At 33.7% G+C, this 14837-nt stretch overlaps 1 protein-coding gene across 3 annotated transcripts in view; it reads left to right on the top strand.

Annotated features, from left to right (window-relative positions):
* The window catches only part of LOC139518744 (phosphatidylinositol 3-kinase catalytic subunit type 3-like), a 53603-nt gene extending 40894 nt beyond the window's left edge, over positions 1-12709 (top strand). Inside the window, exons 18-24 of one of the 3 annotated variants that reach the window (XM_071310300.1) lie at positions 1041-1165; positions 1664-1691; positions 4193-4267; positions 5173-5341; positions 5620-5710; positions 11023-11148; positions 12334-12709. In XM_071310300.1, coding sequence (XP_071166401.1) covers positions 1041-1165; positions 1664-1691; positions 4193-4267; positions 5173-5341; positions 5620-5710; positions 11023-11148; positions 12334-12348 — 629 coding nt within the window. In that variant the 3' untranslated portion in view covers positions 12349-12709. Of the gene's footprint in view, positions 1-1040; positions 1194-1663; positions 1692-2493; positions 2522-4192; positions 4268-5172; positions 5342-5619; positions 5711-11022; positions 11149-12333 lie in introns of all 3 variants that reach the window. The other 2 variants (XM_071310299.1, XM_071310298.1) reach the window with 2 other exon arrangements.
* Positions 12710-14837: the final 2128 nt, after the last annotated feature.

Genomic DNA, 14837 nt, shown 5'->3' on the forward strand with positions numbered 1-14837 from the left:
TTTTGGATCTGTCGGACAACTCCTTCAACTGTTTGCCAATATTTAAAATTTTACAACATGTCAAACAAAAACAAATATTTTTGCCACAGTCTCCAATATATTGATTTACTAACAGAGATATTCTTAGCATAATATTAGGTGCATTCTCATCAAAAACTTGATAATAATATAGTATGGGGAATTTGGGTGGATGGGTGTACAAACAGAAGGAGCTTGTGGGCAGTGAAAATGCTACCTAATTTGTATAATCAGATCCTACAGTTTTTAACCCAGATCCATTAGACTTCACAGGAGGATTACACATGTGTTAAAGTTGTCCACCTGGTTTTACAGAGTTGTTTTTGATATTTATCATTCAAATTTCTAAACAAAATGGACAGGTTTTCATATTCTTCTACTCTTTGAGTAACTGAATATTTCACAGTGATTAGTCACAAATAATACAAGCTAGCCATTTGAGACTTTGACCTATTTTTGGTAACATATCTGTTTAATTTTGTATAAATCAAATTTATTAATAAACTTGTTTAATGGTGTAAAATAACGACCAAGAAGCAACAAGTACTCTGGAGATATTGTTTTCTCTGAACAAGGAGGATAACACATGGTAATACATTAGGTTGATTGGGTTAAAAAGGTAAAACGATATATTTCCATTTGAAAAAAGAGTGAGGCATGCTATAATTACATTTTCATTAAGGAGTGATCAAATAGAGATTTTGTTCAATATTCAAAGAGTAACAGACACATATTACCAGTAGGGAAGAAATGGAGGGGATTTGTGAGCTTCAGAAGGATTTGTTTGTAATAAGGGAAACATCAATTCATTAATTGATACCTGTAAGAAAGATGTGATTTTGTCAATGACAATAAGAAAATATCTGTGGTCATTTATTATAACTCAGATATATTAAAAAATGACCTGAAAAAAATTCCACTCAGCCATAATGTGTCTCAAGAATGAATATATTTTCAATTTGATTTATTTTCAAATTTAAGAAATAGAAGACTCTTTACATTTATATACTTTTCTTAAACAGGTTTTGTTCAGATGATTGAAGAGTGCCTACCTTTAGCAGAACTATTAGCAACAGATGGAACTATACATAACTTTCTAAAGAAACATGCTCCAATGGAAGGAGCAGTCTATGGTATCTCACCAGAGGTCATTGACAACTATATCAAAAGTTGTGGTAGGGTTAAGTTATTGACTGTAGATAAGGAGCAATCTATGGTATCTCACCAGAGGTCATTGAAAACTATATCAAAAGTTGTGGTAGGGTTTAATTATTAACTGTTGACAAGGAGCAGCATATGGTATCTCACCAGAGGTTATTGACAATTATATCAAAAGTTGTGGTAGGGTTAAGTTATTGACTGTAGATAAGGAGCAATCTATGGTATCTCACCAGAGGTCATTGAAAACTATATCAAAAGTTGTGGTAGGGTTAAATTATTAACTGTTGACAAGGAGCAGCATATGGTATCTCACCAGAGGTTATTGACAACTATATCAAAAGTTGTGGTAGGGTTAAGTTATTGACTGTAGATAAGGAGCAATCTATGGTATCTCACCAGAGGTCATTGAAAACTATATCAAAAGTTGTGGTAGGGTTTAATTATTAACTGTTGACAAGGAGCAGCATATGGTATCTCACCAGAGGTTATTGACAACTATATCAAAAGTTGTGGTAGGGTTAAGTTATTGACTGTAGATAAGGAGCAATCTATGGTATCTCACCAGAGGCCATTGAAAACTTTATCAAAAGTTGTGGTAGGGTTTAATTATTAACTGTTGACAAGGAGCAGCATATGGTATCTCACCAGAGGTTATTGACAACTATATCAAAAGTTGTGGTAGGGTTAAGTTATTGACTGTAGATAAGGAGCAATCTATGGTATCTCACCAGAGGTCATTGAAAACTATATCAAAAGTTGTGGTAGGGTTTAATTATTAACTGTTGACAAGGAGCAGCATATGGTATCTCACCAGAGGTTATTGACAACTATATCAAAAGTTGTGGTAGGGTTAAGTTATTGACTGTAGATAAGGAGCAATCTATGGTATCTCACCAGAGGTCATTGAAAACTATATCAAAAGTTGTGGTAGGGTTTAATTATTAACTGTTGACAAGGAGCAGCATATGGTATCTCACCAGAGGTTATTGACAACTATATCAAAAGTTGTGGTAGGGTTAAGTTATTGACTGTAGATAAGGAGCAATCTATGGTATCTCACCAGAGGTCATTGAAAACTATATCAAAAGTTGTGGTAGGGTTTAATTATTAACTGTTGACAAGGAGCAGCATATGGTATCTCACCAGAGGTTATTGACAACTATATCAAAAGTTGTGGTAGGGTTAAGTTATTGACTGTAGATAAGGAGCAATCTATGGTATCTCACCAGAGGTCATTGAAAACTTTATCAAAAGTTGTGGTAGGGTTTAATTATTAACTGTTGACAAGGAGCAGCATATGGTATCTCACCAGAGGTTATTGACAACTATATCAAAAGTTGTGGTAGGGTTAAGTTATTGACTGTAGATAAGGAGCAATCTATGGTATCTCACCAGAGGTCATTGAAAACTATATCAAAAGTTGTGGTAGGGTTTAATTATTAACTGTTGACAAGGAGCAGTCTATGGTATCTCACCAGAGGTCATTGACAACTATATCAAAAGTTATGGTAGGGTTTAGTTATTGACTGTAGACAAGGAGCAGTCTATGGTATCTCACCAGAGGTCATTGACAACTATATCAAAAGTTGTGGTAGGGTTTAATTATTAACTGTAGACAAGGAGCAATCTATGGTATCTCACCAGAGGTCATTGACAACTATATCAAAAGTTGTGGTAGGGTTTAGTTATTTACTGTAGACAAGGAGCAGTCTATGGTATCTCACCAGAGGTCATTGACAACTATATCAAAAGTTGTGGTAGGGTTTAGTTATTTACTGTAGACAAGGAGCAGTCTATGGTATCTCACCAGAGGTCATTGACAACTATATCAAAAGTTGTGGTAGGGTTTAGTTATTTACTGTAGACAAGGAGCAGTCTATGGTATCTCACCAGAGGTCATTGACAACTATATCAAAAGTTGTGGTAGGGTTTAGTTATTTACTGTAGACAAGGAGCAGTCTATGGTATCTCACCAGAGGTCATTGACAACTATATCAAAAGTTGTGGTAGGGTTTAATTATTTACTGTAGACAAGGAGCAGTCTATGGTATCTCACCAGAGGTCATTGACAACTATATCAAAAGTTGTGGTAGGGTTTAGTTATTGACTGTAGACACTCTTAATTTTATTTTTTTTAATTTTTTGGTGTTTTAACACCACTTTTGGGCTATTTTGCGGTGGCTAGTTTTTATTGGTGGAGGAAGCCTAAGCGCCTGCAGAAAACCACAATCTTGGATAGGAAAACTGACAATTCTAGTCAATTTTAAGATGGGAGTCGAGTGCAACTGCAGGAGTTAAGTTTTATTTGATAACTTCAGTGTTTGTTAGTGATTACAGTAGTAGAACTACTTAGACCACTTGGCTTCCGATGTCCCTCAATCTATAAGTTTGTCAGTAGAATTTGTATTTAAACCTATTAATTATTTGGTTCTCAATCTGGAAGACCTGAGAACTAGCATTTTAGACAGCTATAAGATTAATATTCCCAAAACGTTCATACACACTTGTATTAACTTAGTACAAGACGCACAAAATAATATACCTCCCACTGCTTCTTTGGATTCAATTATCATGATTATTTTCTTGGGATTTATCATTAACAAAAAAATGCAGTTTGTCCATATTTTATTTTGTGGTTTTGACAATCTCTGCATACAAGGCATATAGAAAATTTTATTTCATGGTACACATGTACCCACAAAACCCACAAAAATTTGTATACAACAAGTGCTACATGTATGTATAAAACCTTTGTTGGAAATCACATAGTACCATCTGTAAATGTAAGAGAAGAACAGATTTTATTCTGTCTCAACTAGGATCAGGTTTAGAGAATAGCAATATGTTCATGAGAGATAAAATTTTGTATGGGAAAAGAAGATGATTGGTGAACTTTGTAGTTGCACTGAACTATAAAATGAACTATGATTACTCCCTAAGAGTTGAATGATATCTGGGTAAACATGTGTTGTTATACTGGTATATAATTGTTAAAACTAATTCTTTATTACAGCTGGCTACTGTGTGGTGACATATTTACTAGGTGTTGGTGACAGACATTTAGATAATTTACTTCTGACAAAAAATGGTTAGTAACAACAACTACTCAGTATGACAAAATAGGATGAAATGAAAACATTGGATATAAATACTTCATATATACAGTTGTATTTTTTAATATGTTTATTCCATGATCTGATGAATTATAACAGTATAATATTATATTGGATACCAATGTTTCTACACAATTGATTATTGATGAAGATCATTTATATATGTTCAGAAATCATCTGTTTCTCTTTTCACAAGAAATGTTAAGTGTAAAATTTATCGTAAATCTAAAATGTTCCTTAACAATTCAACTAAATATTTTTATCGTAAGATTAATTTTACACTTGAAATTTTTTGGTGAAAACGGCTACTAGTCTTTTTTTGTGTTGTTGGGTTGTTGTCTTATTGGGATATTGTGACATGTTATTATTTAAACAAAACAAAAAACATTACAAATCAGAAAGGTCCAGTTAGTGCTAATTTTGACCTAAATAAGTGAGTTGAAAGTTTTTTGACATTTTTTAAACCCTTAAATGTCTATATCAGTTGATTGAATTAGTTTATACAAAAGATTTGAACTGATTTGGTTATGAGATACAGGCTTAGTTACTAATTAGAACAAGGAGATCCTGGAGTTTTTAAATGTTGGATAAATATGAGTGCAAAATTGTCACTTTCAATACATTTGTCATTTTAATGTTTAGAAGTCTTTCCATTTATATAATGTTTTGGAAAAAGGTAAACAGTTGACTGTTACAGGGAAATGTTATGTTCAAAGTATTTCAGTCCTTGTGTCAAATAGATAATGAAACAAAAGATTATCAGAAATGAATCAACTGTTATATTTGACAATTATCTTTTATTTCCAAGAAAATTATTCCATGTAGATTTTTGCTCTATTTTCAGACATGTTGTTATATTTAATTGTTTCTTTATTTCCAGGAAAATTATTTCATGTGGATTTTGGTTATATACTTGGACGTGATCCAAAGGTTCTCCCCCCTCCAATGAGACTTAGCAGAGAAATGGTAGATGCCATGGGAGGAACAAATTCTGATCATTTCCATGACTTTAAGAAACATTGTTACACTTCATTTCTTGCACTTAGAAGGTAATGCATATTATGTTTTTTTAAAGTGCATTGGAATTTTATGGGAAAAAAATATTGTGATGAATGAAAAAAAGAAAAGTTGGAAGTTGGGTGATAATTTAATGGAGAAAAGACTTGTTTCTTTTTTTAAGTGCATGATAATTTAATGAAGAATTGGGTTTATTTTTTTACCATAATAGTGATTGAAGAAAGATAGGAAGTAGTTGCATGTTTATTCATTACAAACATTGAAGAGTCAAATAGTTTAGGGTGATGTATTTATTGCTATATATTTACAGGTCCGCCAATCTTATATTGAATTTGTTTGCCCTGGTTGTAGATGCCAGCATTCCTGATATTGCACTAGAGCCTGATAAAACTGTAAAAAAGGTATAAATGCACTTATGTTTACAAAGATATCTGAAGCATTTATAAGTAATTTCTTGTAGGATTTTCTACACATTAATTTCGAAAAATATCAGCTGCAATCCACAATGTGAACATTTATGACGAGTGAGCTTCACATTGTGTGGAGTGGCTGATAATTTAGGATATATATATGAAGAAAACCCAATTATCTATGTAGCCTTCTATTACTAGTATTTCCCTCTTCCCTGAGACACTTTAACGCTTGACGAAAGCAAGCTTGATAACTTCACCTCAGACATTGTGACACCACTGATAATACCTGCTCTGGTCTCAAAGCCGTGATACAAGTATTACCTGGAGACTTAGCAGGGTGATTTTGGCAAAGGGGAGGACAGTAAAATTGAATAATATGCCTGAAATAGAGGCGGATAATACCAAAGTGATAGCAAAATGAAAACATTACCAATACCTCGGCAACATTGAAAATAACCTAACGAGAACCTCAGTCTTCATAATACTACATAGTTAACTGAGTTACATGAATCCGATCAAAACTGATGGTGATCTCATGTGCTCTGGAAGGGGGAGATGATCCTGTTCCTAATGTGAGACTGTTGTATATGACATATTGTTTTTCATATGGGAAAGGTCACCAGAATACTATAAAAAAAGAGGAGAAAGACACAATCGCTAGAAACATAAATAAAAATGTAGTTTAATATTATGAAAATTAATTTAAAAAAGAAGCAACAGGATAGAAAAGTATGAAAACTTAGAGGTCAGAGAATAATGAACAGCCCAATTATGTTGCAGTTAAACACAAGTAAAACAGCTATAAGTGTCATGATCTTTTGTTGATAGTTACGATTATTTTATTTTCATGTTATTTTTCCCCCTTGTTTTCATTAAAGTTTGTTTTACCTCACTAGTTAATGACAAGCAGATGTGAGACAAGGCTGTGTAAGATAACAACAAATAATATAATGGCAATTTTATTAGCTTGGTAACCCCAAGTCTAACACCCCCCTTGTACATGATATATGACATAATAAAAAATATAACCCCATACAATAAAACAATAAGTATTACAAATACTCAATTACAAAAAAAATTATTCATACATGTTCAAAAGTAACAAAGCAAAATACCATAACACCCTTAGTAATGCTACTGGGAGGGTGGGAGTGGCTTAAGAAAAAATGTGCTGCATGCTTACGAAAGCTGATCACAATGCCATGTGGTCACTATCTGCGAGGCTGCGCATGAGTGAGAGGTCGTCTCAAGCTAGCTAACCCTGGGATATTAATACACGTGGCTAAAATTACATTTATTCTAAATTACACTTTACCTCACTAGTTAATGACAAGCAGATGTGAGACAAGGCTGTGTAAGATAACAACAAATAATATAATGGCAATTTTATTAGCTTGGTAACCCCAAGTCTAACACCCCCCTTGTACATGATATATGACATAATAAAAAATATAACCCCAAACCCAAACAAGAAGGGGGTAGTTAAAAAGAAGGTAATAAAGAACAGAAAGACGTCATGGCTTTGAGACGCTGGTCTCTATCAGAATCAATATAGCGTAAAAAACAATCACTTGACCAATAACCTAGCAATTTAATGTCACTGTCCGAAAGACCTACATATCCTGCCCAAGTGGCAGCACCCCTACGAAAAGAGTGTCCCCCATAATTTTGAGGATTACAGCCAAGGTGTTGCAACAAAAAACGAAGGCATTGGAGAAAAACAGTATAAGACAAACAACTTTTGTCAGACAACCTAAATAACGGATCTAAGGGATCTCCAGGTAAGGCAAGCACGCGGGATAAGGCTGCATACGGACAAAGCTGGTGACCGTGTAAAAAGGGGAGAATTACCTCAATAGGCTTAGAACGAAACTGCAGCGTCTTAATTACTTTGAGCGTTACAAGCATACCCCAGCTACAAGGCAGCACATCTATCCTTCGCAAATTGATTTCTGGATCAAAAAGACCTTTGACTAAAAAATTGTTTGGTCGCAAAAACCCATAAAAACCTGTAAGGCAAGCAGCCCAAAAAACAATATTATTATGACATTCAAGATTTAAAATTGACTTAAATCTTAACAACAGTTCTGGCGTAACAGGTGCCTTACAATTTTGACTGGTACCAAGTTCCCGTTTGACACCAGTTAGTAAATGCCTGACGTTCCAACAGCTTGCAATAGGGTCCGGTTTTTCGTGCGATTTATGCAGCACAGAAATAATGTTCAAATACGATCGTATCGAGCTAAACGCAAAGTTTTTCACATCTACAAGAAACGCAATGTAAAGTTCTACAGTTTTGGTTGTGCATGGCACTGGTTTTAGGTCATAGTTTTCACAGAATTCGAGATAAGTCTTGAGATGGGTACGGTAAGTTCCTGAAGTTGAACTAGCCCACCCCTTGCTTTTCAAGCGAACCACACTGTTCTCCAACATTTGCGTGTCCATGGTTTCTCCATCTGGAATTAAAAAAGTCAAAAGATATGTGATTTAGTAGCTCGATAGTTGTAAACGGTATATAAAATAAGTGGCTCACAAGTTTATCATAAAGCCTAGATAATTGTCCTGGTTCATGAAGTCTTGACGCTGCGTCAGCAATAACATTGTTACGACCACTGATAAATTTTGCTCTGATGTCGAAATTGTGTATAGCCGACAACCAGAAAAGTTCTCTTAACTGAGTCATTAAAGTTTTGTTTCTAGAACTACCTTTGTTAATGATGCATTTTGTAGTCATGTTGTCTGTAGATACGACAACACGTTTATTAGTCCACAAATGTCCCCATCTCATCGCGGACAACACAATAGACATAGTCTCTTTAATATTTATGTGATAGTTCTTAAAATTCGGTAAATCTGTGTCCCAATTCACATAAAAAAAATCACCTTCATAATATCCAGCACCACCATGTAAACAAGCATCAGTTTGCAAGCAAGTAACTGGTTTAGTATCTAAAAAAGTTACTGTTCCATTGAACTCATTCATAAAATTAACCCACCATGCAATATCAGAAAAGAAATCTGTAGATAAAAGTATTTTTGCATTCCTATTCGTTGTATTTACATTTGATAGGTTATCAATTAATCGCCGCACAAAAGTTCTACCCCCCTTTACCATTTGACAAGCCCAATTTAGTTTGCCACACAAAGATTGTAGTTGTTTCACACTGGCTCGTTTGCGGTTTTGAAAAGATAAAATGACATCATGGAATTCTAGTCGTTTCTTATCAGGCATAGCGAGAGACAGAGAACATGTGTTTATGACAATCCCTAAAAATGTTAAACTTTGAGACGGACCCTCAATTTTATTCCAGCTGATGTTGAAACCTAATCTACGTAAAGTAGCGATTAGAAAACGAATTCCTGTTTGACACTTATGAAACGTATCTTCAATCACTAAAAAATCATCTAAATACGCAATGCAAGTAATATTATATGTACATTTCATGATTTCACAGACAGAAGCACTTAATTGCTGAAAATTTTAGGGCTTCTCGCGTGACCAAACGGAAGTTTAGCATCATACATATAAGTTGGAGAATCGTCCCCAGTAAACGTCCACTGGAGGCCTGTTAAAGGATAATCAGAATCATGACACTCATACAGATCTATAAGCACTCTTTAAATCTATTTTCCCGAGATAATCATTACGTTTAATTATCTTCAATGCATGTCGTAAATCCATGTAAGAACAACTAGTATCCGTAGTGTATGAATTAAGAGAAATGCCTGTCGGTAGGCTAGCATCATGAATGATACGCACATCGCCATTTGATTTTTCTATTGCACCTATTGAGCTGATTATAATCGGTTTAGTTTTAGTAACTACATAATTCCCAAGTTCAATTTCTAGTTTTATTTGTTTTTCAACAGCACGATGAAAACGGAAAGCGGACGAGTAATTTGTTCTATCTACAAGCAGATGCGGACCATAAACAACACTAAGCTTAAAACCATCTTTAACACCGTTTAAAATAAAATCCCTGTCGTCAGCAGAAGCAGGCAGCAATCGGTTCCACGCCTCAAAACGTAAACAATTTAAGTTTTTTGCTGCATGGGTTAATCTTAGTTCTGAGGCGCATACGGGTTTTTTGCGACTTTATCAGAATGATTGCTGTGTCCGTGACCTGATATAGCAGAATGACTGCTGGACATACAAATTGCACAATGGTGCATCATTCGACAATCTTGGCGGTAACAAGAGTTATTATTAAAGTTCCTACAGATTTCTCGCCCGTCGGGTAAAAAAGGGCCTCGCCGACGATCGTTATTAGCAGATTGTTTTCCATGCGGTTTTGTGGCATCGTTCATGGCTCTCGTTGTTGGATTTTCACGTTTGGACACAAGTTGGAAATCTCTTAAATCCTGACGATACGTCCCCCATGTGAATTTTTCCTCCGCCTGCATGTCTCTGTACTCTTTGTCATAGAGCAGGACAGAGTACCAAACATATTTTGAGGCGAGACGGAATATGTCAGCTGTATAGTTAAGATATGTATTTACATTGAACGCGGTATTCCTTTTTAGCATTTCCTGTAAAATTCTAATGTTAGCGTAACCCCACTCTTCGATAGAAATTTTGTCTAAGGTTTTCTTTTTGCCTACCCGAAATTCCATATCCCCGGCAAGTGTTATGGTTTGGTACTGAGGGATAGGCTCTGGCCAAAGAAAATCAACAATCTGCATTGCTTTGCCTGATTTCTCTGTGCTACATGCAATAATGTCAGAAAATTCATGATTTTGCTCACCTTTTGAATTTTGAACCAACGCGGCAACGGACGGTTGAACTGTTGGTAGTAGTTGAAGGTTTTTAAGATTGTCCTTTTCCTCCTCAATTTTCCGTTTCAACTCCACTTTTCTTTTCTCGGTTTTCAAACGCTTAAGTTCGTTTTCTAAGGCATTAATTTCCTCATTGTCATTATCCTCAGTTAACTTTTCAAAGGACTCCGCAAATTCCCCATCACTTTCACTGTCGATACCTTCGTTGTTGTCGTGTGTTTCTTTTTGTTTTGTTGCTTTCGGCTTCAAACTGTCAATTATGTCTTTGAGTTTATCACCAGCATTATCTCTTTTTTCTCTTGTACTAGCCATAATTTAGGAGCTTTAAGAAAAAATGTGCTGCATGCTTACGAAAGCTGATCACAATGCCATGTGGTCACTATCTCTGCGAGGCTGCGCATGAGTGAGAGGTCGTCTCAAGCTAGCTAACCCTGGGATATTAATACACGTGGCTAAAATTACATTTATTCTAAATTACACTGCAAAAGATTTAATATTGACTACTTTATGTAATAATTTCTCAGGTACAAGATAAATTTGTTCTCCATTTGAATGATGAAGAAGCTGTACACTACATGCAGAACTTGATTGAAATCAGTGTAACTGCTATGATGGCTGCTGTGTTTGAAAATCTCCATAAAATGGCTCAGGTATAAAAATTTAAGGATGAAACAAGAAAGACAAATAAATCATATCCTGTTTGCACAATCCTTCAGTATTTATTTCATTTTTATGTATTATGCGCAAATAACACATTGTTTATGTATGGAATATAATTTGAACATCATACAAAATAGGCTTTGTGCTCAGTAACTGTAAAAATTTGATTTGTATATCTTCTTTTTGATTAAATAGAACAAACTTTTAAATAGTAAATATCAAAAGTGAAAATTCTTAGTGTAAAAGAGGGATTAAAGATACCAGAGGGACAGTCAACCTTATAAATCGAAAATAAACTGACAATGCCATGGCTAAAAATGAAAAAAACAAACAGACAAACAATAGTACACATGACACAACATAGAAAACTAAAGAATAAACAGCACGAACCCCATCAAAAACTAGGGGTGATCTCAGGTGCTCCGGAAGGGTAAGTTAACATTCAACATTAATTCATTCAAACTCTAAAAATCCGACTAATGACAAATTCTATCTGTTGATTCATTACATTTAGGGTTTACTCAGTTTTTGTTCCAAAATTAGTCATGATTATGTCCAATATGCCTTAGAGTCAAGAACGTTAGTTCAAGAAGTAATCAAAGTAAAGGATGATTTAAATGAGTAGTAACTACTGTAGGATCATCACAGATTTGTACTGGAAAGCTGTATCAAGATTCGGACTTAATCCGTCATATCTCAATTGTAAACATTCTTGACTAGTTTTCTTGTATTTGATGCGTTTACCTCAGTTTTAGTTTGTAACCCGGATTTGTTTTTTCTCTATCAATTTATGAATTTCGAACAGCGGTATACTACTGTTGCCTTTATTTAGTCACCTATGACGAAGGAAGAGGTTTATTTATATTGAGGCCTTAGTTACTAAAATGTATTTCACTAGACAATATTTCTGCATAAAAAATCCTACCAAAAATGTAAATAGACAAATGAATGCTAGATATGGACTGCAGTTAACTATAGAACATACCTTTGATATCAGGAGGTTGTGGGGATTAGTATGTGAATATGTGAACTTGATCACAAACATGTCTTAAATGCTGGTTGCTAACAGTGCATATATTTTATTCATGTAAGACAAAATAAAAGATTGCTAAATAAAACACCAAAGATAAATGTAGTTAATATATTTCATTACAACTGTAATTTTTACTTTTCAGTATTGGAGGAAATGAAACCATCTGGTTCTATACCAGAACTTTAATAAAGAGAAACACTTCAGAATTTTGTAGCGACCAAACACATCAAAGCTTTTTTCTGTTCATAAATACTTGTAACTTTTGTTTTATGACTAATTTGTATATCCATAAAGACAATTATACCAACTATGTTTATATATAATTTTTCATGCGTACTTGATTTGTTTCTTGTTTTGATGTGCAATATTTTAATATTAAATGCTTTTTCATGGTTTAAACTATCATGTCTTTTACATATATTATTTTATAAAAAGCATTTTGTGTATGTTTATATAATATGTCACAAACTTACTCAAATGTCAGAGTTTATATGAAAATAAATAAATATTTGAATTAATGGCATAGGTTATCATTCCAGAAAGTCCAGAAAGAAAAGAATTTATATCATATTTGTTAATATAGATAATATCATTATATAAAGAAGAAAGATGTGGTATGATTACGAACTCTTCACAAGAGATCAAATGACACAGAAATTAACAACTTTAAGTAACCGTATGGCCTTCATAACCGCATAGTCACCTATAAAAGGCCCAAAATTAACAAATGTAAAACAAATCAAACTGAGAAAACTAAAAAGTTTTGGACTATTTGCAAAAAAGGGGGTCAATAGGCAACAGCATAGTGCATTACACAAAAGAATTGCACAACAGAAAAAAAAATATAAATATATAAATACAAATCATATAACCAATTCTAAGTTCTTTGAATACAGTTATTCTGTGTCAGAAACCTATTATGTGTCAAATATTTAATTACAATCCAAATTGATACCTGTATCAAGAGTAAATATTGTGTCCATTTTTGTCCCAACTGTTCAGGGTTGGACCTCTGCGGTCGTATCCAGCTGTACACGGCGAAGCAATTTATTGGCTTATATCTTTGAAACTAAAGCAAATGTGTTACAATTGCATTATTTCATGCATCAATTTGAAATAAAAATATCAGGTTAGCGACACAGGCTCCTTGGAGCCTCTAGTTAAGAAGATACCCAAATGATGATTGTGGCCAAGTCTGGTTAAATTTGGCCAAGAAGTTCAAGAGGAGATTTTTTGTAAAAGTTACCAGACGACGGACGACGACGCATGACTGATGCCAAGTGATAAGAAAAGCTCACTTAGCCTTCAAACCTTACTGTAAGATCCTGAGGTAACCAAAATAAACTTTGCCAGTTTTGATGACTTGCCTCTACCCTTAGATCCTAATGTTAAAGTGAATGTTTTCTGTATTAAAAAGGCTACACTGTTAAAGGTGAGAACATATATAAATCTAAATGTGTAAACCAGAGTTGGCAAAGTATACCTAGTCCTCAGTGGTCTTCAACTTTGCACTTTATTCATCCTTTTGATGTGAGCGTCACTGTCAAGTATTTTAAAAAAACGCTTGATTTTTCTTGGAAAGGTATTTTTCAGCGAATTCTAGACGTAATGATTTGTCTATTTGAAAAGTCGAAATGTCTATTCTTTTGTCAACTTTTATTTTATTGTAGTAATAAATCATTATTTAAGACCTTTCGGTTAATGGTTCATAATGGTTCATTACTACAATAATGTATTTATATGTTCCCTATTTGGAATTTTGATACTGAAACGTTTATTTTGTTAAGTTGCTATCTCATCTACTTTTCACTATCGACCATCATTGCTCAAGATACAGATCATGAACAAGTTAAGAGGTACCTATAGTCTAGTTTTACTTTTGTAGTACTGATTTCATTTTGTTTATTGCAAGGAGAACCTTCCAATAATGACTGATGTTTGAGCTTGATATTGTCTACAAGTAACAACTCTTGCCGTAGTTAAACAAAAATGAATAAAATATGTATATATCACAATTAAAAGCCTGCTATATTAAAGTATTTTTGAAGATTTTCTGCAGACTTAAAGGGTTAAACAGAAGGTGTATCAATAAGTAAATTAGAAAAAAACTTCTCTATCTTTTGTAAAGTAATACCCACCAATTATAAGGATAAAAACCAGCAGACTTAAAACACTTAATAAATGTAAAAGAGAACAATGTAGGGCCAAAATATCAAAATCCTGAAATCTAGCAAATTTCTGAAAATTTATAGCCTATGCTTGACTTGAGATATTGTATTTTTAATTCTTGCAATACTGTAATGAACACATACATACCTTAATGATCTTAATACATATACTTTCTTTGCTCTTGATCTTCTACCATTGTCCAATTAATGTAACGTCCTGTATACAATTTACTATGATATTGTACAGAGTATTGTGTAAAACAGATTTAGAAAGAACTAATATGATTTTGGTTGCTGAAATGTGGAATGTTGTAAAAGAAGTACATAATACTTATAAAATTACTGATAATATAATCTAATTCAGTTACCAGTTAAAAAAAATATGAATATAGTTTGTTTATCCTCTCACAAAACCTCTCACTTTCACTCTAATCCGTTTCAGAAACTAATTAATGGGATGGAAAAAAATAATTAATAA

Source organism: Mytilus edulis, chromosome 4, assembly GCF_963676685.1.
Source record: "Mytilus edulis chromosome 4, xbMytEdul2.2, whole genome shotgun sequence".
NCBI lineage: Eukaryota > Metazoa > Mollusca > Bivalvia > Mytilida > Mytilidae > Mytilus > Mytilus edulis.